The sequence below is a fragment of the Pinus tabuliformis genome, chromosome 1_2 (genome assembly GCF_031772625.1).
Source record: "Pinus tabuliformis cultivar Carrire ecotype Pingquan chromosome 1_2, CPIR1, whole genome shotgun sequence".
NCBI classification, from domain to species: Eukaryota; Viridiplantae; Streptophyta; class Pinopsida; order Pinales; family Pinaceae; genus Pinus; species Pinus tabuliformis.
The window spans coordinates 1,118,314,594-1,118,339,145 of record NC_142298.1 but is presented as its reverse complement, the minus strand read 5'-3'; the positions used below and the strand labels follow the sequence as shown (position 1 = coordinate 1,118,339,145).

Genomic DNA, 24,552 nt, shown 5'->3' with positions numbered 1-24,552 from the left:
CGGATGGGGAAGTGGGGAAGACACAAGAGATGGTCGAAGGAGCATAAAAGGGAAAGAGGAAGAAGAACTATGGTGGAGGCTGACAGTGGGATCAAAGCCGCACATAAAAAAGAAAAGGGAAAGGATGGAGTAAGAGAGTTATGAAGATGACACTCCAAAGAGTGGGAGGAGGAGGCATGGCGGGGTGATGCAAGAGGAGGCCGGTCAATGTCGGTGCCTGCCAAACGAAGGAGCCTAGAGGGAGGGTTTAGGAGAGGCCATTGTAGGACATAGTGTAATGCTACTGATAAGAGCTATGAAGGGACACAGTTTGGCATGCCACGAACAAAGGAAGGAAAGAGGGAACAATTGAGTCCACGCAGTATGGAATATTGGGAACTGGGACAGTAAAATCAAACCATGGCCGACGTTGAGCCCACGGCCCCACGCGCATCTATGGAGTAGGAGGTAAGCACTTAACACATTGATACAATTAGTGTAGAAGGTAATTGTAGCTAGGGAGGAAGAAATAATAGCGATAGTGGAATTGGTCCAGTTGTAGGAGGGACGACGCAAGGTGTCGAAACTCAGATTGGTGCGTAGTTAGGTGCATAGTTCTCTGGCAGTGCGGTTAGTGCAGGTGGGAGTGATTCATTAGGAGGCACCACGCAAGCTACCATGGTGATGTAGATTTGCGGATGCCCATGTTTCATAGTGTTGCCACTGAGGAACTAGAACGACATCTGTTTGTATGTGAGGCCATTTGGACAGCTAAGCAGGTGCAAGACAAGGCCACGAGGATCGCTTAGCTGGAAGCCATGTTTAGGGATCACGTGTTAACATGGTACATGAAGTTCAAAAGCACGACTCCAGCGTGACAGAACAAGACCTTGGTGGAGATTAAGCAGGCATTGATCAGGGAGTTTCAGATGCCCAAGTCGAAGTCTCTATGTATTACGAAACTCAAGGAGATCAAGCAGAGTTTGGGAGAGTTGGTACGGGACTTCGAAGAATGGTTTAAAGTATTGAAGGACACGTTGGCGTTCAAAATTCCGCACGTGTAACACAAGGAATGGTTTATTACAAGACTACTACCACATATCAGAATACCATTGACGCAACAGAGGATAGGTAAGTAGTTGGAAGCTCTGGAGTTGGCGTTGAAGTTAGAGACCTCGCTGGCAGGAGGTGGGGAGAATAATGGTATGGCGTAGGTGCAATCGTAGCAGGCTGCGTTAGCTTCCCAACTTCAAGACCTGACTAAGGGGAAAGAAAAGCGGAAGGAACTTTGGTGTACCATCTGTTGAATAGAGGGTCACCATAGGAACGAATTTAAATTGTTGACTAACAATATGGCGATTGGCGCAACAAATCTGATTGTGCAAGGCAAAGGAATGTGGTGCGGAATCTACAGGGTATGGGGCCATATACCATCCAGTTGCCCAATGATGCAAAAGTGTGATTCCATAGCTCATACTCTATTTTGCGACTTCTAGAAATCAGTTGGGCATGATATCCACGACTGTTGTGCACTTGAGTTGATGCGTGAATGCACATTTGACTCGTTTCGAGTGCAAGGGCCTGAAGGGATGGAAGCCACATCAAATGGATTTAACTAGCTTGGGTATAATCAAGGTGGACACTATAATCAACAAGGTTGTGGGTGCGGTGTGGCGACTAGAGGACCTGGAGGACCAAGGTAGAGGACAAGGAGGATTTGGTCAAGGACAAAGCACCATAATCTGTTACAATTGTGGGCAGCAAGGACACTTAGCCCGGATTTTCACCAATCATTGTTGCACTTGTATTTATCGCAAGTCCTTAGATCATCTAACAGAGAATTGCTCCCAGCTGATTTCCAAGTGGCAGGAGAAGAAGGGGCTCAATGTACAAATGATAACTGTCAAGTCCCGTAGGACACAACAACGAGTAGGTGCGATAACGCTAGGAGGAGCTGATGCTGCATGACCTCGGACATCACAACCCCAGTGGGTTAAGAGAGCTCCTGAACCCCCTTTGAAGTTTGACCCTGTTAGGGAAAATACCACATATATGGAGGTCCAATGGGAAATAGTTGACGAAGAATGGGATAGGCCGAAAGCTAGGCGCGAATAATCCATGCCAGAGATATCTGATGCCATTTTAGATAGGGAACAAAAGACAACAATGGATCCAGTTCAGAGTCTGCTGCAAAGTTGTTCAGAGTCTGCTGTAAAGTTTCTTGGAGTTAGTAAAAGACCCCCAAGCTTTGGATAAGTTCAGAAGGATGGTAGAGAAATGTGCTAGGGGAACTGAGGAGACAATCGCGCGAGCTTTGCCAAGGGTTGTGAATCAAGTTGCTCGTAGGAGAAGAACCAATAAAGAATTCTAGTTCAACGTACGAGATGGACAACATTATTCTGGACTTGGGATCAAATGTAAATGTTCTACCGAAGGCACATGGAGATGATGGGGAGAACGAAGTTGATTTGGTTTCCAATTTAGCTTAGATTGGCCAACCAACATCGGATTTTTCCTATCGGATGGTTTTTACGAGTACTAGTGGATGTCGATGGGGTGTTAAGCACTACCGATTTCGAGGGGATCATAATCGTGGATGATATCAATCCCTATCCGGCTCTTTCAGAGTTCAATTGGGACTTTGGTAACTAGGTGATTATTAATCTAAAGTAAAGGCAGATGATCTTTGAAGGCAAAGATATATGAGTAATTGCACCACTCGATCCATCTGAAGGGGATCGTTACGTCGAGCGAGTGAGGGGTGAGCTGAGTCGGGAGGAACTAGATAACATTTATAATGTCACAACTCGACGAGATGACTATGTAAATCCTACAACCGATGGAGTGTTGAGTTAGCGCAACATTGGATCTTGCGCCTCAGACTTAGAAGAAAGCTTTGGAGAATTGGCAGAATCGGCTGCATGAAGTCAACACCTAGAGATGCGCACATGTTACAAGGATGGTGCATTGGTTAGGGATAGAGGTGCACAATCCACCTCCTTCGATGGGTTATAAAAAGTAGATATTTTTGTTCGGGAGTACGAGGATCAGATACGAGATTGTTAGAGGATTCCTGCGTTGGATGTTGCATTGCGCGATACACCAGCCAAATGGTGGGCTGCACACAAGGGGTGAGTCGTGGGATGGCGACAGTGTAAGGAATTGTTGAAGGTTGGATTCGGGACCAACTCTGGGGTCCCTGGAGAGAAATACTCTGGTATGAAATGCCCTAGGGCTCACCTGAAGAAGTGTGTCGTATCATGGACTAGGGGGCAGGTACCACAACAAGAATGGGTACACCGTTTCATGCATACCTTGGATGTCATTGCAATGAATTGGTATGTTGAATTGGAGGTGCAAAAGATGCGAGATAAGGCATGGCACGACCGAATGATCAAGCACAAGACATTCCAGCTGGGGGACTTGGTGTTGCTATATGATAACAAGTTTCTGAGGCATCCAGGTAAATTCCGAATGCACTGGATGGGACCTTATATTATTCAACATGTGATTGAGGTTGGCGTAGTGTAGTTAGGAAATTTGGATGGCGCACCGCACGGGGGATTTGTAAATGGGAGTAGGTTGAAACTCTATATCGACAACCAAGCTCCTACACACATCAGATTGAGAAAGGAGAAGACTAGTCTACCAGTTGTATATAAATAAGGTAGAATAAGGTTAGAATGAGAGATTTAGAAGAAAAAGGATTAGGATAGGAGTTATTTCTTCTGTCTTAGTTTTGGAAGAATGGACGCGAGGAGGCGTGGCAACAAACTAGGTAGCGTGCAGTGTTAGGGGTGCCTGTGTCTAGTGTTAACCACTGATGGTGATGGTGTTGTTGGATAAGTGGCACAAGGGTCACTACCAAGAGGGGTCCAAGTCATATCAATCTGATTGTGGGTGATGAAAAGCCATGATCAGAATCTTGATCGGGGAAAAGCATGGCAGACAGTTAATGAGTACGCTTTGGGCGAATAATTGGTAATTATAAGGAAATCGGTGATGAATGGGGAAATTGCCATCGAAAAGATGGGTGACGTATGCTTCCTTAACTTTGCTTGAGATGGGCTCATCCTTGCCCCAAAAGGACTCGACCTCCCTTAATTTTGCCTTAATCATCCAACGACAACCTCTTTTGAGTAATAATGCGTGTTCTTGACCTTTGTTTTGACCTTTTTTGGCTTATTTTAGCCCTTGGGTCTAATTTGCTCACTTTATATCTCAATGCCTAGCTTGGAGGGGCCTTTCTTGCTTCCTTGGAGAATTTTGGCTTGCTTGTCTTCCTTAGAATGCTAGCAGCTAACTTGAATTGGAGGATCTTGACCCTTTCTTGGAGTAATTTGGACATAATGTTTGACAATTAGCCCTTGGGGGCTCCAATTTGCACAATTAATCTCTAATGTTCCATCACTTTCCCTCATGCTCCTTTACTCTGTCCAATAGTCCCACTGATGATGACGTCATGCCCATGTGTGAAATAAATGCTTGAAAATGTCACCTTGGTTTGAACATTGGGCTTATTTGGATTTTACAAGTCACTTACTTGCCATATCTTTGTTTTCCACTTGCTCACTTGACTTCACATCATGTTGCTTGCAATGCCACATGGAAGGTCGCTTTGCCCCAAAAATGGGTCCATTGTTTTAACTGGAGTTCTGTGTGAGTGTTCTGACTGCTTTGAAAGACAAGTCATTCATCTTGGCATAGAGTGTTCTTTGCCTTAAAACATGTAGCGTGATGCCTCGGGGAACTATGAGACTGTCAAGATGCAAGGCCAAGGCCAAAGGAGACTGCAAAATACATAAGACACATGGCACATGTGGGGTAGAGGGGTGCATTGGGATAATAAGGGACATTGCTAGGGAAAAGTACATATGGTGATCATCCTTACAGGGCTTTATTGATGCAAGTGCTCCCTTAAACCATGAGTCCTGGTAATGCCTATTCCATGATACTTGAACACCACCCCAAGGTATAAGAACGCCCATGAAGGTAGGGAGTAACCACCCTAAAGTCAACAATGTGATAGAGGCAAACATATCATGAAACAAACAATAATTTAGAGTAGCCATGGTCGTCCACACCAACGGGAATCTAAGAGTCACTTTCCCAAGATAACACATACCTACATGGCTTTACAAGGCTATAAGACACATCCTTTAGGCATATATGGCGTGGCGAAAAAGTTCTGGAGTACCTCTGTTTAAAGGGGTAACACGAGGAGAGGGAGCTCTCAATTTATAGATGAGGCTCTCGATATCTCTCCCTCTTTTGCTCCCTAGATATGTCTAAGAAACTTGAAGGAATACTGACTTGTCATTCGCAAAAGGCTTGGAGATTAAGTTATTACATACAAAATTTGATTTACATTGCTCAAAACCCTCAGGGGAGGTGTTAAAATCTTCCCAATGGGAGGCACCTTCAAAACAACTTCAATAAAACCTTGAGTATTTCTTCTTAACACTCAAAATATGCCTGAAATGGGGCCCCATGCCCATACCACAAGTTAGGGAACTTTTGTGAATCATGGGAATGACTTTCCGCATTCAAAAAAGGGTCATAAAACTTACAATAAACAAAGTGACATCGAACGTAGAAGGAGGCTAATTTGCTTGAGAGGTCCAATGTTTCCCTTAGAATTTGCTTGAAGTGACTTTGAAATTATTGACTTGAATAATTCAGTCTCCCTCTAGAACTCGACCCTCTTCTTCAGTAATTTGGCCTCTCCCCTAGAGTCGGCCTCCTTGAAATTTGCTCTCGAATTTCCCTTCTTGTAATCCTTTTTCCCTTCTCTTCAATCCTGGAGTCTCTCACTCCCCTTCAGTTTCTTTGGAGTTAATTAGTGCAATATTGACATACTCCATATCTCTCATTTTTGGTCACTTCATGCGATTTTGTGCATTCTCTAATTGTATTTTTATTTCACTTTAGTCTTATTTTTGTCATATTTTAGCCTTGTTAGCTTTGGATTTACAATGGAGTTGCATTTTTACTCCCACATGTCTTGTATCTACACGACTGATATCTTCTAGTCCCACTAACCTACTCTTGTGGTCACTCAAGGACATTAATAAAGTCATCTTATTTATCTTGTCTCTCAAGAATAGCAATGTAATGTCTTCATCCTCTCCCAGATGTTCTCTTTATAATTTCCCCATGGTCCAAATCCTTAACCTCTTTATAATTTCCCCATGGTCCAAATCCTTAACCTCCAAAGTGATAGACAGCTAAGATTAATTACTTATCCTTAGATAAACGTTAGCCCAAAGTCAACATCAATTAAATAATTAATCAATGTACTTTTTCCTAAGTTGAAACTTAAGGAGATCATATTAGTTGCTCCTCTCAAAAAGCCACCTAAAAAGGACTTCTTTTCTTGCATGCAAGACACCAGCCTATGCAGAAGACCTTCTGAAGCTACAAAAATCAACAAGGGGCACACGGCTTAGGATGTAGTGTTGGAGTAGTGGAGACGTTTGGAGAGGAGCATTGGATATTTCTTGTTAGTGCGGGACCTTTGCCTAATGGATGTGTATGCCTTGGAGCTTAACATGTGTCATTTAGAGTTGGAGTGCTTCACATGCAGACCTATTTAGGTGGCTTGTTGTGGATAGTGTCAACTTTATTGTTGTTGGCCTCCACTATCCTTTGATATATATAATGGGAGGAGAGAATATTTTCATTCATCATTGCTAACACGTAATTTTATTAGAGATGTGAAAGTTAGAATGAACTTGTCTATTTGTTATATTTTTTTCTTCGTTGTACTTTGCTCTCCTTGTCTAGAGTGCTAGAGTTCTTGTGTTGATGCAAGCAAGGCTTTAGGGTAAGGGTTTCCCTTTGAAAATAAAGGAAGGTATGGTTTGGGAGAAACCTTGGAGGATCTAAGGGAGCACTTGTTCTCGTGGGAGAACAAGACTATGCTTTTATAGCATTTGGAAACTCTAGTACTACTTAAAGTGTTTGATGTATAGATGATAGAGTGAGATTATCTTGTTGTCTCTTGTAGATTTGTGTGATGCAAATGTAGTACTGAAGAAGACTTGTCTTTGTGTATGCTTTTGTTTGGAGTGATTCTTAGCTAGGAGGAGTTGGTGGCTTGGGTTTTGTTATGGTTTCTCTAGCTAGGTTTTGGAGAGCAATGGAGAAGTCCTAGCTTGTAATAAACTTGAAGGGTTTGCTTGTAACAGCTTTGGAAAAGCTGTTTGTATATATGTATATATTTGATTTTGAACTTTTGTTCTCATGATGATTGAATAGTTTCTAGTGCTGGTAGTGTGTGCTGATATGACATAACAGTGGGCAGATTTTCTTAAGTGATTTGACAAATATATAGAAGCTAAGTGGGCAGATTCATGGCTGCAATAACTTTGGTATAAGTAACATTTAGAACTGTTTTTAGTGCTGGGAAGTGTGCTGTAAGGGCTGGAAAATACCTTGAAATATAGTTGTTTGGTGTTTATTTTTTTTGGCTGCCATGTGTAATTGGTTGGGCAGAAATGAAAAATATACTGCTGTAATTTATATTTCAGATTCAGTGCCAAGGATGAAATTTCACAGGAAATAGATCAACGAAATTTCAAGGATGAGGTGGATTTTTTGAACTTGCATTAAAAGCTATCTTGGGAATTGCAGCAAGTGTCTTAAGATTAGTTTTACGTCACAAAATGAACTATTTCAACTTCACATAATTAAGTATTACGCAGAAAGATTAATAACCCAAAAGAGACATACCCTAACCTTATCTCGGTGTTCTAGACTGAAGGAGGAGAAGTCTAAAATATGTGTTTATTAATAATATTTGTTTTAAGATCCTCCCCAGGAAGTAAAGGTTGGTAAATAAGGCAACAGTTTGAGACCACATGGTGGACCCTAAATGTGTCAACTCGTGTATTTGGCCATGTAAATCTTTTCTCCCAACAAAATATGTATGCTTATTTCTTTAAGTGTTTATGATATTTTCATGTTGTAGATTGATGTTTTTTGTGTTAAGCATTTGATTCAGTTAATAACATCCATTTGATTTGATGTTGTAAGGCAAAACTTATCGCCCATTGAGATCCATGGAGTGTTTTTCTTTGTAATATTGCATATAGGTCCCATGTAATACACTTATGCCCCAAAATATCGTTACTTAGATTTTAAGATCTTTGAAGAATTCTAATTTAATCAGTAATCTTTGTGGCTTTTAATAACATGTTAAGCTGGTCACATTTAGGGGAGGGCATATTGTTATTTGCTGAAACATTTTTCTTAAAATTGGTTGACTGTATCTTGGAGTGGTTTTCATTCGTTATTTCCTTTATGTATTTAGTTAACAAATTTGAGGTGGGTTGCAGGTTTATGCAGTCGATGCAAGTGACATAGCAGTGCAGGTATTTTTAGTTTCTTTTAAGTATTTTTTTTTAATGCCAAATTGTTTAATGACACCATGCAAATTGGTGTTTTGAGTGTTATATGATGGTTTTATGCCTTATTGGGCATATTGTATTACCTTACATGTGATAAGATTGAAATGTTTTGGATCTTTCATAAGAATAGTAAAACTTGTTTAAAGAAACGACTCATGTTTTTCTGAACACTTTGAAAAAAGCGACTACTCATTCGTAAGAATCTTAGAAGGGATAATGCTATTGATGAATTGCTTAGCAATAATACAAGAAGAAAGGCTTAGTAAATATCCAAGCTAGGCTGAGATGCCTTGTGGGTGTTACTGGGCTCTTTGGCCCATGATTGGTGGATGTAGGTCACATGGGCCAACATAATTTTTTGAGCCAATTTCTCTGCAAAACCACTAAGTATTCAGTCCCAAAAAATGAATTGGCCCATAGAGATGGAGGAGAGGTCAAACTAGGGCTAAGGAGGGCTAAAGGAGACGGAAGAAAAGTCTGAAGAGGTCTAGGAAACCCATGACAAAGGAATAGAGGCCTCAATAGGCCTATGATAAGCATATAAGGCTGCCGTCTAGCTCAAGGAAGGGGCCGAAAGGCCCTATAGGGCTGCAACCTAGGGCTTTAGTGCCCTTAGGGCTTGCGATTGCCATAGAAAGAGAGGCCGGGGCCTAAATTAGGCCTGTGGCTATGCTGCTAGTTCACAAGGAAGGAGGCGAAGGGGAGGAGGCAGCGAAGGCAGGACAAAGGGTGGAAGAGGAAGACAGAGGGCCGGATGAAGAGGAAAAGGAGGGTCAAGGGCAAAGGAAGGAGAGTCGAGGGCTAGGGGAGGCCCACAAGGCGTGCGGTCAAGGGAGAGAGGGCGAGCCGAGGTCCTTCGAGGGTACGACTAGCCTCCAAGAGATCGAAAAAAAAAACACAAGCCCCTGAAAGGTTGACGCAGGGGCTCAAGAGGGAAACAATGGCCTTGGAGAGGGATGATCCGGGTTTAGGAGCCCCAAAACTTGAAACCCCAGCTTTGAAAAATTTAATGTGCTTTGGATCTGCAATATTGCTCAATTTCTTCGATAGCTGGCCCTGCAGAAAATTTTAGAGGCTAGATCTTACCCTCAAGGGCCTAGATCTAGCTCTATTCCAGCTCTTCTTGCTTGATCACACCTGCAAAAATAAATTCACAAATGCCAAAAACCCAAATATATAAAAAAATTCTCAAAACCCTAGAACTCCAATTAGAAAAAATAATTTACAAAATTATTATACAAAATTATTTACAAAATATACATGGCTGTTGAAATAAATTTTGAGAAATAATTTTTTTTATAGATTTTTTTTGATAAATGGTCGTGTATTTCTAAGAACTAATGCAAACCACAACCTTCACGAAATTAAATAAACCCTATAAATATTCGGAGTCCAAACAAGGTCAGCCTACGTCCACATTTTGTGAACTTGGAGCCCAAGGACTGGGTAACCTCCAAACACTATATAATTTCGTCAAGAAAGGTTGTTAGTCATATGGTGAATGAGATGACCTAAGATAAGCCCACAAGCTACTAATAGAATGATCTTATCCCCATCTAATGAAAAACAAACTTTAAAAAATATTTAAGCACGATATAAGAATGCCCGTACCACAAATCAGTAAACCATAGACACCATGAACTGCTCCCCAAAGTCTTTATTATGATTCAAATAATGTTCCCAACGGGACAATAGTGTTAATCAATTTTTCTGCAAATTTTCTTAAGCCAAACATCTAATGGCTCAAGACTCAAATGAATCTCTCTATATAGATAAATGTCAAAGTGGAAAAATAACGACTAGTTGGCTTGATCCTTGTCAAAATAATCTTGGCCGCCGATAAATTTGTGATCAACTTTTAATCTCTGTTGTTGAAATAATTATTTTTGAGGAATTTTCGAAATTCTCATTTAACCCATTTTTTATTAGCTCAAAATTAATTATTTAGAGCTAATTTCTTCAAAAATTTGACATTGACTTAACCACAAGGTCCAAGGGTCCAATTTTTTTTGAAATTTCCAATACTCCTTGGTAGGGAACCTCCAAAAATTAATCCCTTAGAGACCCACGAATTTTTCCACTCGGAGAATTTAATTTCTCTAGACATTTAATTTTTGACTCAAATTAATTAATTTCTCATTCAATCATCAAAACCAAATGTGTTAGATAGGTAGTAGCAATGCCAATGGCAAATAGAAATAGAAAATACAAAAAACTACAAGTACAAGGTAGTAGGTGGCTCATGAGTCATCAATCATCATCATCATCAAAATCAAGATCACTGTCATGGTCACCACTGCTCTCCTCTACGACATCCTCCTCCTTTGTATCTAGTGTCATCTCTGCATCCGCTGGTGTAGGGGATAACCCCTCAATGGTATCACCATCGTCAAAAGTGACAAGCTCTAGCACTGGGTCATTAAGATCCAAGTTGGCCAATGGCAACTCAACACTGTTGTACAAACCCGTATCATTAGGAAAGACATCCCACATCTTTTTCTTTCCCTTCAACCACAAGGGTTGGTGTGCACATACACCATTGTCTCTGCCTTGGATTGCTCAAGCCTGCTCTTCTTGACACTCTACAAATTCCCATATGTGCTCCAATTCCTCTCGCAACAAGAGGACGAAGTCACCTGAGAGATGAGCCTCATGGCTAACTACTATAGGGGAGGGCTTGTTGCCCCATGAGTTGCCCACCAAGAAGAGGGCTTCTTAGCCCCCTGTCTCTAATCACATAATATCCTGCAAATCGACTAGTGCCAGTGGAAAACTCTAAAAGGCATCCTCCATCTCATCAAGAAATAATTATTTTTGAGGAATTTTCGAAATTCTCATTTAACCCATTTTTTATTAGCTCAAAATTAATTATTTAGAGCTAATTTCTTCAAAAATTTGACTTTGACTTAACCACCAAGGTCCAAGGGTCCAATTTTTTTTGAAATTTCCAATACTCCTTGGTAGGGAACCTCCAAAAATTAATCCCTTAGAGACCCCCGAATTTTTCCACTCGGAGAATTTAATTTCTCTACATTAATTTTTGACTCAAATTAATTAATTTCTCATTCAATCATCAAAATCAAAATGTGTTAGATAGGTAGTAGCAATGCCAATGGCAAATAGAAATAGAAAATACAAAAAACTACAAGTACAAGGTAGTAGGTAGCTCATGAGTCATCAATCATCATCATCATCAAAATCAAGATCACTGTCATGGTCACCACTGCTCTCCTCTACGACATCCTCCTCCTTTGTATCCAATGTCATCTCTGCATCCGCTGGTGTAGGGGATAACCCCTCAATGGTATCACCATCATCAAAAGTGACAAGCTCTAGCACTGGCTCATTAAGATCCAAGTTGGCCAATGGTAACTCAACACTGCTGTCCAAACCCGTATCATTAGGAAAGACATCCCACATCTTTTTCTTTCCCTTCAACCACTCATCCCTCTGTCTGTAAATAAGACAGGGGTTGGTGTGCACATACACCATTGTCTCTGCCTTGGATTGCTCAAGCCTGCTCTTCTTGACACTCTACAAATTCCCATATGTGCTCCAATTCCTCTCGCAACAAGAGGACGAAGTCACCTGAGAGATGAGCCTCATGGCTAACTACTATAGGGGAGGGCTTGTTGCCCCATGAGTTGCCCACCAAGAAGAGGGCTTCTTAGCCCCCTGTCTCTAATCACATAATATCCTGCAAATCGACTAGTGCCAGTGGAAAACTCTAAAAGGCATCCTCCATCTCATCAAGAGATGCTCTATGCTGAAAATTTTGCCTCAATGCATCCTTCCTCCCTTGTAAAATTTCACCATCCATGCGAGGAGGGAATCTGCGGGAAGGTCCACCATTCAATTACTCATGGTTGTGTTATTTTGGGTTTAATGAATGGGCCAAACAATGCAAAGGTGTGCAATTCCTTTCCCATCTGCTGACAAGAATATTCTGTATGGTGGTGAAGAAGGCCTCTGATGATGTCTCATACTCGGGGCACTCCCTTTGTAAAATATGGTCCTCACAGACTCAACCATGGAATCCCATCCCTCATAAACCTCTCCTAGGATGGGTTTGTCTGTATCTGCAAATCGTAGCAAGGCAATGATATGGTCTCTGATTTTAATAAGTAGATCTACCCTCTCCCACCAAGCATCATCTAACACTGTGTCCTTCACTCTTGTTGAGGCTGCTTGACCTGTCTTTCTCCAAAAAGACCAAAAATTTGAAATAACCATGGCTCCAAGAGCAGTCTTTACCTCCCTCAAACTCTTCAACATGATGAATGAATAGGCAAACCATGTATCTGCAATCTTCAACAATGATAGATTGGTGTACTCGTTGTAGATTGTGAGGGAATTTGTATGATTTTGTACAAAGTTGGGGATATGTCGTGCATCCTCAATAATATTTTCAATCCAAAGCACATCATAAGCAATAGATTTAAGTGCTAAATTCAGGGGATGGACAATGCAAGGTGTCCAAAATACTTGTAGATATTTAGCCTCCACAATCATGCCAACAACCTTGCAAACAAGTGCATTATCTGTAGTGATTTGCATACAAGAATCAATACCTACATCCTCAATAACTTTAATGAACAACTCACCCATTTATTGTGCATCCTTTTATTGTCCAAGTGCATCCAATGATTTCAAGAAAACTAGACCATTCAAGGAAGACACCATGAAGTTGATGAGTGGGTGGTGTGCTGGATCTGGCCATCCATTAGAGACAATACTAGCCCTAGATGTTGGCCATGCTGATTTAATAGGCTCCTGTATTTTGTCCACCTATTTTTTTGCCTTAGTCAACAATGTGGTTCTAAGGTTCTATGACCTAGGAGGTACATACCCTGATGGAGCCCCTTGAGTTAGAGCTCGACACATATCAATAAAAAAAGGTGAGCGTGCAACATTAAAGGATATGAAGTTTTGATAGAAAAATAATGCAATTGTGAGATCAAGCTCTTCCTGTTTCTCTTTCTGGAAAATATTGTCCATTGGACCAAGTGCCACTGCCTTTCTTTTTGCTACTTGTCCCCCACCAAAACTGTCAAATGGAAATTTGTTGCTGCTTTTCCTCAAGAATGGAAGGGGATCATCATTCTTGTTTTTTTAGATGATGTGGCCACCATCGCCACACCAATATTGGTCTCTTTTTCCATTTCTTTCCTCTTAGCTAAAGACACCTGTGTACATGCTCCAACTCCACAACCTAGTGAAGCCAACAAATGAGCTTTCACACGGTAATAACCTCTCATGAAATGATTGTTTCATTTCCAAGAAACATTGCCTTCTACTTTCAACTTGTTTCTTGGCCCTTGTTCTCTTGTGACATACTTCAACAAGGGATATTTGTTTCTTGAGTATGTTGTCTTTCTAAATTAATTCTTCCGTCCACATTTGAAGTTGTTGTTTTAACCCCACTTCAATAGAGGGAACGCTTACAGAACTTGATGGAATTGGAACATGAGGGGCATCTCCAAAGGGGACATTCTCCCCCTTCCTTTGCACCTTCCTTGCTGCGCTTGATTGAATCATGAATGATTTAAAAAAAAAAGGAAAAAATGCACAAATTTGTAAAAAAATTTGCACATGTAAGCTGCGGTAATAAAAATGCAAAAAAATAAAAGCAAAATGGACTTACCTGTTGCTTGAATTGCCTCCAGAATGCTCCCAAACCCTTTGCTAGTCGCTCCCACACACCGACAACAAGAGAGACAAAAAATAATGAGGGAGAAATGAGCCAAAACCGGGGTTTATGGGTTGCACAACACGCATTTCCAGGAGACACGTGTCCCGAAATCGGGACATGTTGGTGCTCGGCTCCTCGGACATGCTTGGACATGCTCGGACACGCGTGGTACACGCTTGGACACATTCAAAGGACACATGACCCTGCGAATCGTGTTCGATTCGTTGGATTTGGGACATGGCAGGGGTTTTCAACGAATCCTGTTTCTTAGCGATATAGTGATATGTGATCTCAATGTACTTAGACCTGTCATGGAATCACACTATGCCCAATAAATGCTCAAATAGCTTTCCTAATCACACTAGCTCGCAACGAACAATGCACACTTCTTAAAGCAACAAATTTCTATGCCATGAAATCATCCAGGAAACCGAGGCAACACTTAGATATGCTCTTCTAGTCAACAAAATTTTTTCAGACTATTATCATTGGTGAATTTATCAATTTTCGGTCATAGTGTCTCAGTCCATAACCAATAGTTGTCTCAACACATGTTTAGCAACCCAATATACATATTCAGGCTCTATCTGTCTCATGATACAAAGTAAGAATTCTTTTGACTGTCAGCGCATCATGGAATCCATCAAATCTAAAGAGGAGTCTCTCTCAACTGCTTCAGTGTTAAATCATCATGCTAAGTCTTTGACATAATACTTTCCTTGACAAGGAAGTCCTCATCATCTCAAAAAGTGGATCATCTTGGATTCATGAGTTAACTCACTTTGGCATTGAATGCTGAGATGATATTAATCTTGTCATAAATAATTTGTTACCCTATAAAGCCAAATATCAAATGCATACCTCTAATAAAAGAGATCAAAGGTCCCCTCAAATGTTCATCATTCCAGCCTGCCAAGCCCATGGATCCTACTAGAGTGTAGGTGGGGCTTTATTCAATCTGCGATCATCTGTCCTTTATTCGTGCACCTCAAAATTCTGCAAGTACATCAATGGGAAGCTCACTTCACATATATCTAAGGCATCAGGCAACAAGAGCTAGGATAGTCTTTTTCCTTTGAGAGCATATCCCTTGGCACTGATTAATATAGCAAAAGCCTCTGACACTGCAATATCTTTAGTCAACAAGAATGGTCCTTGTATCAAGGACATATCGCTCTCAGCATCATATTAGATAGTTGCACTCAATCTTCTTCCTCTAAATAGAAAGCTTCTTCAATCTTGTTAATTTTAGATAACAATGGTATGTTCCATGCTTAAAAGCAATTTACTTTAATTTTTCTTATTAGCCCAATATCAATTTCCAGATTAGCAATCACATTAACATGACAATAAATGCAGATAGAACATAAATGAAAATAGTAGTAGACAAGCCAGGACAAGCGAAGACAAGACACAAGATGTGGTGCATGCCAGGGACAACCCCAATGTGGGGAAACCCTTTGATCAATTCTTCTTATTATTCTTCAAAAGTTCAGCAGAGAGAGAGAGTACAATATACAAAATTCACTTGCCTACTAATCAAAGTCAAATATGTCCAATCAAACAATAGTCACAAGAAGCCCTAACTAGAAAGTCAACGCTGGTCAACATGGCAAAATTTCTCCTCCAAAACAGCTCGGTCAAACCCAGTCAACTTGGCCTCCAACAACAGTCCAAATCAACCCAAAACAGTCTCGAAAATATCAGTCAAACTTGGTCAACAGAGTCAAACTTGCGTTCAACTTCCTTGTGGTCAACACTAGTTAAACAACTCAAATTGCCTCGATTTCTGTGCCTAGAAATGCGGTCTACCCAAACAAAATATTCCACAAGAAAAATGTAGTCAAACTAACTCAACTGTAGCTCGGCCAACGCTGGTCAAACCCTCCTGCAATTCGGTCAATGCCCAAAACAGAAAATTGCAGTTTTGTCTGTTAGATCCCTATACTACTAGTGTAACCCCTTATTGTTATTAGTAAAACCCCCTTATTATATTGTTGTGCCCATGTAGTCCCCATATTGTTATTATTGTGCCCCATAAAAGCCCGCTATTGTTATTATTGTGCTCTTACATTATTATTGTTATGTTGGCTTTGATTATATTATGACCCCTTCGACTCCTATATATAGAAAGGAGGTTTTGTCATTTGTATCATCGAAGAATTGTTCATTTTTGTAATGTAAAGGAGGTTGCCCCCTCGAAGAGGCTGAATTCTAAGGCATTGATCTATCTTTTCTATCTTTTTGTGAGCTGGTTTCATAACATTTGGTATCAGAGCTTTAGATTCTAGGGTTTCGCTACTCCAAACAGGCCATCGTGGAATTTTCGCTATAACTTTTTTTCTGCGACGTTTGAAAAGCGAAAAGAAAACCCATTTGAGACGAAATTGCGGTGAACCCCGGGTCCGAATTTCCAATCTTGTCTCACTATATTTTTGGAGATATGATCTGAGGAAGTTAGGGTTTTTGAAACCTCCAAAATTTCGTCTAAAACAGGTCATCGTGGAATTTTCGCTATAACGTTTTCGCTACGAAGTTTCAGAAGCTAAAAAAACACCCATTTGATAAGAAATCGGTTTAAACCTCGTGTCTGAATCTCAGTTCTTTTCTCGCTATATTTGCGGAGATATAATCTGAGGAAGTTAGGGTTTTGTAGACTCCCGAATTACATTCTAAACAGGCGACCTTGGGAAAATCGTCATAACTTTCTCTCTGAGCAACAAATTGAAATTTTGTAAGAAGTTACAGAAATAGGACAGACTGTAGTTTTCTGTGTATATTTTTTAGATCCGAAGGTCGAAATAGTGACACGTGGCATGTCGTACAAGTTAGCTCTACTGAAACATTATATAATCAGGTCATCTTAGGATATTGGGCATAACTCTTTCTTGGAGAATCAAATTCTGATCAGACTTGTGGTGTTAGAAAGAGGACTCATAGGGCTACTCCAGTACGCAATTTCAGAACTTGGAGATCTGAAATTACAGAGTTACAGTTGTTTCAAGATCGAGCTCCTAAAATCAAGAAAAAACGAGATGAGAAAGTTTGATGGCAAGGATTTGGTAAATTGTACTATAGATGGAGAAATGTTTTGAGCTACATGGTGTACCACTGTTACAAAAGGTACGTATTGCATCTAATTATTTAAAATTGAATCATTTTTTATGGTATAAAGGGCTTTGTTCTTGTAAACCACTTGTCACGTGGTCAATTTTCACGAAGGAAATGATAGCACATTATGAGGATACAAAGAGAAACACCTTCTTTAGCCAATTGATAAATCTAAAAAAAAAGGGTTCAATGGCAGAGCACATTGAGGACTTTCAAAAATTGAATATAAGGGTAAATGATATTCTAGAGAAGCAAAAGTTAAATAGTTTTATATATGCCATGGGAGCCGATATCAAGGGTATGAAAGCATATTGGAAGAAAGGCATGGAAGATTTGAAGAAATACATGGAAGGTTTGAAGGGAGGTGGGGCAAATCTGCTACAAGAAAGGCCTCCTAATGACGAAAAGGATCAAGAAATGCCAAAAGAAGAGGACATACACCAGGAACCAACCCTAGAGAAAGAACAAATGGATCTAACCATATCTTGTATTGCAATGGTAGGAATTACCACTCCTCAAACTCTCAAGATAGAAGGACATATCAAGAAGAAGGTTCAAGCAATGAAATATCAAGAAGAAAAGTATCAAGAAACATCAAAAGAAAAGGATACTCACCAGGAACCAACCCCAGAGAAAGGAGAAATGAATCCGACCATATCTTGTAATGCATTGGTCGGAATTACCACTTTTCAAACTCTCAAGATGGAAGGACATTTCAAGAAGAAGGTTTAAGCAGTGAAATATCGGGAAGAAAAGTATCAAGAAACATCAAAAGAAAAGGATACTCACTAGGAACCAACCCCAGAGAAAGAAGAAATGAATCCAACCATATCTTGTGATGCATTGGTCGGAATTACCACTCCTCAAACTATAAAGATAGAAGGACATATCAAGAACAAAAAGGTAATAGTGTTGATTGATTTAGGTAGTAACCATAATTTTATTCATTGTAAGATAGCCAAGGAATTGAATTGCTTCCTATATCCAGCACTAGAGTGTCAAGTGACGGTTGTAAGTGGAGGAACCATAAATTGCTTTGGAAAGTGCCATAATATCAACCTATCCATGGGAAAATATATATTGAATAGCCCAATGCTTTATGTTCCAATGGATGGCATTGATTTTGTGCTAGGAGTCCAATGGCTACAATCCTTGGGTACAATAGCTTTTAATTTTCAAGAACTTTTCATGAAATTTTTTTCGGAAGGAAAGGAAGTTGAATTAAGGGGTATCACAGGGGAACTAGGAAAGATAATCAGCTCTAAAGGAGTCACAAAGTTTTTAAAGAAAGAACAACGAGGCGTAATTGCACAATTATGTTCGCTAATGGTTCCCACACCAAAATCATCTATTTCTCCAGATCTCCAAAAAGTCTTGGACAATCATTCCATGGTATGTGAGACTCCCAAAGGTCTCCCACGTATTCGTGATCATGATCATGCTATTCATTTGATTCCAGGAAGTGTTCCTCCAAACATCAGGCCTTATAGATATCCATATTCCCAGAGGAGTGAAATTGAACATATGGTTGCAGAAATGGTAGAGGTTGGTATAATTATCCAACCAAATTTGATAAAAAAAGCAAGGGATGAATGGAGGAATGGCGAAGCAGGGTGGGAAATCATTCAAAAGTTGTCGAAGATTCGAGTTCCAACAATATTGCCAGAACTTGACAAGGAAGGAAAAATCATATTGGAACTTGAAGCATTCACAGAATCGAGAAGTCGACAACTACGGAATCGATCAGTTTCAAAGTATCTAATCAAGTGGAAGAACTTACCTGCTGAAGATTCCACATGGAAGGATGATAATTTTATACATAAGCATCAAGAACAACTCAAGCGTTGAGGACAACACTTTTTGAAGGAGAGGGGCATGTTAGGTCCCTATACTACTAATGTAACCCCTTATTGTTATTAGTAAAACCCCTATTGTTGTGCCCATGTAATCCCCATATTGTTATTATTGTGCCCTTACATTATTATTGTTATGTCGGCTTTGATTATATTATGACGCCCTTACATTATTATTGTTATGTCGGCTTTGATTATATTATGACCCCTTCGACTCCTATATATAGAAAGGAGGTCTTGTCATTTGTATCATCGAAGAATTGTTCATTTTTGTAATGTAAAGGAGGTTGCCCCCTCAAAGAACCACCCATCTTGCTCATATGCCATAGGAGAAGGTGAACCACTCATCCTATGCATATCTCAACCATCATGTGGTATCACAGGGGAAGGTGAACCACTCACCCTGAACATTGTGCACCACTAGGGGAAGGTGAACCACTCACCCTATAGTTGCTCATCGCTCCAAGAAGTACCCCAAGCCCCCCGTAGCTCCCAGTGCTCAATATCCAAATCAAACGGGACCCTCATAAGAGGGTCTCTCCACGACTCCAAGTCGTTCACGGAAGGTTAAGAATTTGCCCTTCCCTAGGGGCTTCGTAAGAATATCTGCGACCTGATCATTAGTCCCAATATGACGGAGCCTTATTGCTCCTCGTTGTACCATATCCTGGATAAAGTGGTACTTGATATCAATATGCTTGGAGCGGTCATGAAACACAGGACTTTCAGGAAGACAAATCCCACTTTGGTTGTTCCAGAAGATCACGGTGGTATTTAGCACATGTCCAAACAACTCACTGAAGAGATTCCTCAACCAAACAACTTCATAGGAGGCCATACTAGTAGCAATACATTGGCCTCAACGGTGCTTAAAGCAATTGACTTCTGCTTCTTGCTCATCCAGGATATCGAAGCAGAACCTAGAGAGAAGCAACATCCTGATGTGCTTTTACGATCCACCACATTGCTAGCCCAGTCAGCATTAGAATAACCATGGAGCCTCACATTCCCGACAGTGTATCTCAGTCCATAGGTGATTGTGCCCCGAATTTATCTCAAGAGATTCTTGGCAGCAATACAAGGTATGTGATGAGGCTCGTCCATAAAATGACTCAGTGTATTCACTGCAAAACATATGTCTGGACAAGAGTTCACCAAGAACGTCAGGGCCCCCACGAGTTGACAATACTCAAAAGGATTTCCCAAATCGGGCCTAACAACATTTCCGCATAACTTCTTGAAGTTAAGTTCCATTGGAGTAGTTACAAACTTGCAGTCCACCATCCCAAATCTTTCAAGTAGCTGCACTATGTATTTTCCTTGAGAAAGGAAAATCTCACTTGGCTTTTGCCAGACTTCCAACCCTAGGAAATAATACATTAGTCCTAGGTCCTTCATTTCAAACTTGGAAGTCAACTGCCTCTTACATTGATGAATAAGAGGGTTTGCCCCTGTCAGAAAGAGATCGTCCACATAAACTACCAAGATGAGAGGTTTGTCATTCTCAACCTTAAAGTAAAGGTTCAAATTAACTTCACTTCTTGTAAATCCTAGCTTCATCAGATAGTTATCGATCTTCTCATACCAAGCTCGGGGAGCTTGCTTCAACCCATAGAGGGCTTTCTTCAACCTGCATACATGTGTTTGACGATCTTGAACTTCGAACCCCTTTGGTTGTTGTTCTACATAGACTTCCTCCTTAATTGAACCATGCAAGAAGGCGGTCTTGACATCCATTTGGTGTAGATTCCATCCTTGTGAGGCAGCAAGGGCTATAATTGAACGGATGGTGGTATATCGGGCAACTGGTGCAAATATCTCATCGTAGTCCACACCTTCCTTTTGAGAGAAGCCTCGAGCAACAAATTTGGCCTTGAACTTTTCAACACTTCCATCAACTCCATGCTTGATCTTGTAGAACCATTTCGTGGTGACAACAAATTTGTCCTTTGGTCTAGGGATCACATCCCAGACATCATTCTTCATAATCGACTCATACTCTTTGTTCATAGCATCCTTCCAAACTTGGTGCTTCACAGCTTCTCCGAATGTGCAAGGCTCAAATTGAATAATGGTGCTCATGGCAGTTAAGTACCCTTGGTACCTATTCGGCTTCTTACTTTCACGAAATGCCCCCCTTGGAGCAACATGTTTCTCGACATCTTCGAGAGTTTCCCTAAGCCATGAGGGTCTCCTCTTTGAGGAGGAGGGCATGAGGAGGTGGATCAATGGGATCCATTGGTCCTTCAACATCGGGCATCGACTCATCCTGCGGTTCTCCCTACTTTCCTTTATCTGCTTCTTTGTCCTTCCTTGGAATAGGAAGGTTACTAATCTTCCCAAGGGAAACATATTCATCAAAGGTGACATCATGACTTATCTCCACTTCTCTTTGACTAGGCACATAGATTCTATATGCCTTAGAAGTTTCACTATAGCCCACTGTTGGTATCCTAAATTGCCCTATTTTCTACCTCATTTCCATCAATATCAACCTCTGTTTTACCTTAATACAAGACCCTTCTTCCCTGCACTAGTACAATATGGTTACCGTTTTCCTGCACATGCTCATAGTTTACATTAAGATTTGCTACAACACTTTATTAATCTTTTTATGTAGATTTCATGTTATTTACATATTCTTGCAACTCATATTGATTTCCTAGAAGTAATCATGGAACGTAGTGTTAATAATGTATGAGTTGACTAGTGCAGGAAGATTCCTGCACCGCCACTATCCGAGATTCCGAGAGCTATCTTCCACGAGGACGGATCTCGATCTTCGACTTCGAGTTTAACTGCTGATAAACTGAAGTAGGTGGCACGCATCCAGGGATTTTTCTCCAAAGATAGATCATGGCCCAACGAAGCTTGTGTTGTTATAACCATTGGCCAAGTTTGTAATTCGGTTTCTAAGTTTGTTCGGCCGAGAGGCCTGAACGACAATTATCTGTAATTAGTGTAAACGACTTAGAGCTAAAGGATATATATGATGTAAATCATAGATAGGAAAGGGATCAAATCGTCGGTTATTATTTTGGTTTATGTAATTTGGTGGTTGCCTTGTTCTGGGGCTGGACTGCTTCGTAATGTAATTTGCCGAATCAAGTAAATACAAGAGGATCATTATGTTTTGCACACACAACGTGTAATTTCGTCTTTGATGTGTTATTTGAAATGTTGTTCACTTTCATTCCTTAGAAGGGGAACAAGCTAGTTGGCCAGGGCTCGGCCAACCCAGCTTGTTGACCCCTCTCGCTTGCGTGATTTGGGAAGACGATGTGTTTATTTCGTAGCAGCTGTGTGATGAAATAGTTTAATCGTTAATCTTTGAGTTCTTAATTAAATTATCTTCTGTAGCCTATGCTTGGAATGGATCCATAGTTTGCAAAGTATTTGTGTTCATTTTTGTTTATAAGATATCTTGTACGCATTTACTTTATTCTTGCTTTCTGTTTTAATTCATTTTTGAAGCAGATCATGTGAGGAACTCTTTCCCTTACCAGTGCGTGTTGTTGCTTGCCCCGCGCTCAGTCATTCGTTGCAGCGAACATTAAATCATAGTGCACTCACCTGCATTTTATTTCCCATTATTTCGCAAGTGAATGAATCAATAACTCAAGTAACTGTTTTTGGTATTAAAAGCTCATCTCTAAAAAGATCTAGAAGTAGTTATATTAACTAACAAATTATACTTACAAAGAATATCATTATTGTGGGTGAAGTACCAAAACTGGTTGACACATGCAATGTACTTAGGCTATTGATTGATTCTTTTGTAAGTGTTTTATCTTGTGAAGTTTATTTCCCTTATGAAGTTTAATGAATTGAAGCATTTTCTTTTTCGCAACTAGTTAATTCAGAATTTCATTACAGTTGCAATTCCTTTTCAACGTATCTTTTCAGCGTTCGAAAGTAAACCGGAAACTGAGTAAAGGGAACCTTGCTTCGGGGCAAGAGCAAGTCTCTTGACACCGGAACATAGTACTCCAAGCCCTGAGGCTTAGAGCACCTTCACTTAGACATAAGCCTTTAGTAAGGAAGATTGAATATACTCTTACACAGAAATACTGTACTTGCACTAGTGCAAGCAAGATTGCAACTGTGCAAGGATAGGTTGTTTGTGTGGGAGAAAGATTAGAAGAAAGGCAGAACTTTGCAAGGGCCCACTTGTTAGACTGCTTATCATCCATCTGGAGATTAACATAGCGTTTCATTCAACATTTAAGATTGTTTCTGTTGTGTGGAATTTCTTTACTTGATTTACTTGCAAATTGTCTTTTACATTCCAGCACTAGATTTGCCTTGGTGTAAATTGCCTTTCCAATTGTTTTCTATCTGATTTTGCAAAACATTCCCCTCAAGAAGTAGGATTAGAAGTAGGAAAAGTTCATAACATTTCTAACATTGCCTGTGCTTCGTCTCTAAGTTTATGAAACCCTCGGGTTGACAATTAAGTGTTGAGGAGTTTGCTCAAGTGCAATTCCTGCACCCAACATTTTGGCGCCGTTGCCGGGGAGGCGATTTGAATTGGTAAGAATTTTCCATTTTTTGCAATAGGGGTAAGTCTGCTATCATTTTTTCCGTAGTGTGCTTCTATTGTTTGAAGGAGTTCATAGGTGCCGATTTATTTCTAAAACTTGCAGCTTTTACTTTTTGAATTTTGTTTGTCATTTTTTTTGAAATGAATGCCTAAAAGAGGTAGGGGTCCGAAGCCCACTAGGGGCCAACGAAACATTGACAAATCTGAAACCAAAACTCATATTGGGCCTTCTTTTGCAGGCAGAAAGTCCAAACAAACTCAGACTCATCACGCAGGAACAGTCCACCTAGGCTCTGGTAGTAGTAGTTCAGGTGTGACACAACCCATAAAGGGGAAGAAGGGGACTGTTGGAATCCATAGTCAGTGTTCTCAACCTGTTAATAGCGGTTCATGTGGAAGAACAACAATGGTAGATATGGAAGACCACGCAGAAGGAAGTGGTGAAAATCAGGGAAATGAGGAAGAGTCTACTTTCGGATTCCCTATTGTGAATCCTAATATACAAGTGCAGATGAAAAATATTTCACCGTCAGCTCTTCCTCATTTCTATGGTAAGGTACACGAAGATCCAAACTCTTTCTTATTTGAGTTTGATATTTTGTGTAGAAGTTATGATTACTTATCTGATGCCCAGAAGTTAAAGTTGTTTCTTGCAACTCTCAAGGACGCAACACTCCACTGGTTCATGGGACTAGGAGGAAACACTATAAATTCTTGGGAGCAAATGAAGAAAGTGTTTTTATCAAAATATCAGGAATATTGTAAAACTAGAGATATCCAAGATGAAATCTTTACTATTGTGCAAAATGATGATGAAATGCTAGAGGACTATTTGGAGAGATTCATGTATATTCTCCAAAGGTCAAAGCACAAATTTGATATAGGTACTATTAGAACCTTGTTCTTACGTGGACTTACTGATGATTCTAGGAATAATCTAAATCTGTTAGGACAAGGGGATAT

At 40.3% G+C, this 24,552-nt stretch overlaps 1 protein-coding gene across 7 annotated transcripts in view; it reads left to right on the top strand.

Annotated features, from left to right (window-relative positions):
* The window catches only part of PRMT6 (protein arginine methyltransferase 6), a 346,269-nt gene that overhangs the window by 94,732 nt on the left and 226,985 nt on the right, over positions 1 to 24,552 (top strand). For all 7 annotated transcript variants that reach the window (XM_089396593.1, XM_089396598.1, XM_089396597.1 and 4 more), the window contains exon 4: positions 8,319 to 8,354. In XM_089396593.1, the coding sequence (XP_089252719.1) occupies positions 8,319 to 8,354 (36 nt within the window). The remainder of the gene's footprint in view (positions 1 to 8,318; positions 8,355 to 24,552) is intronic.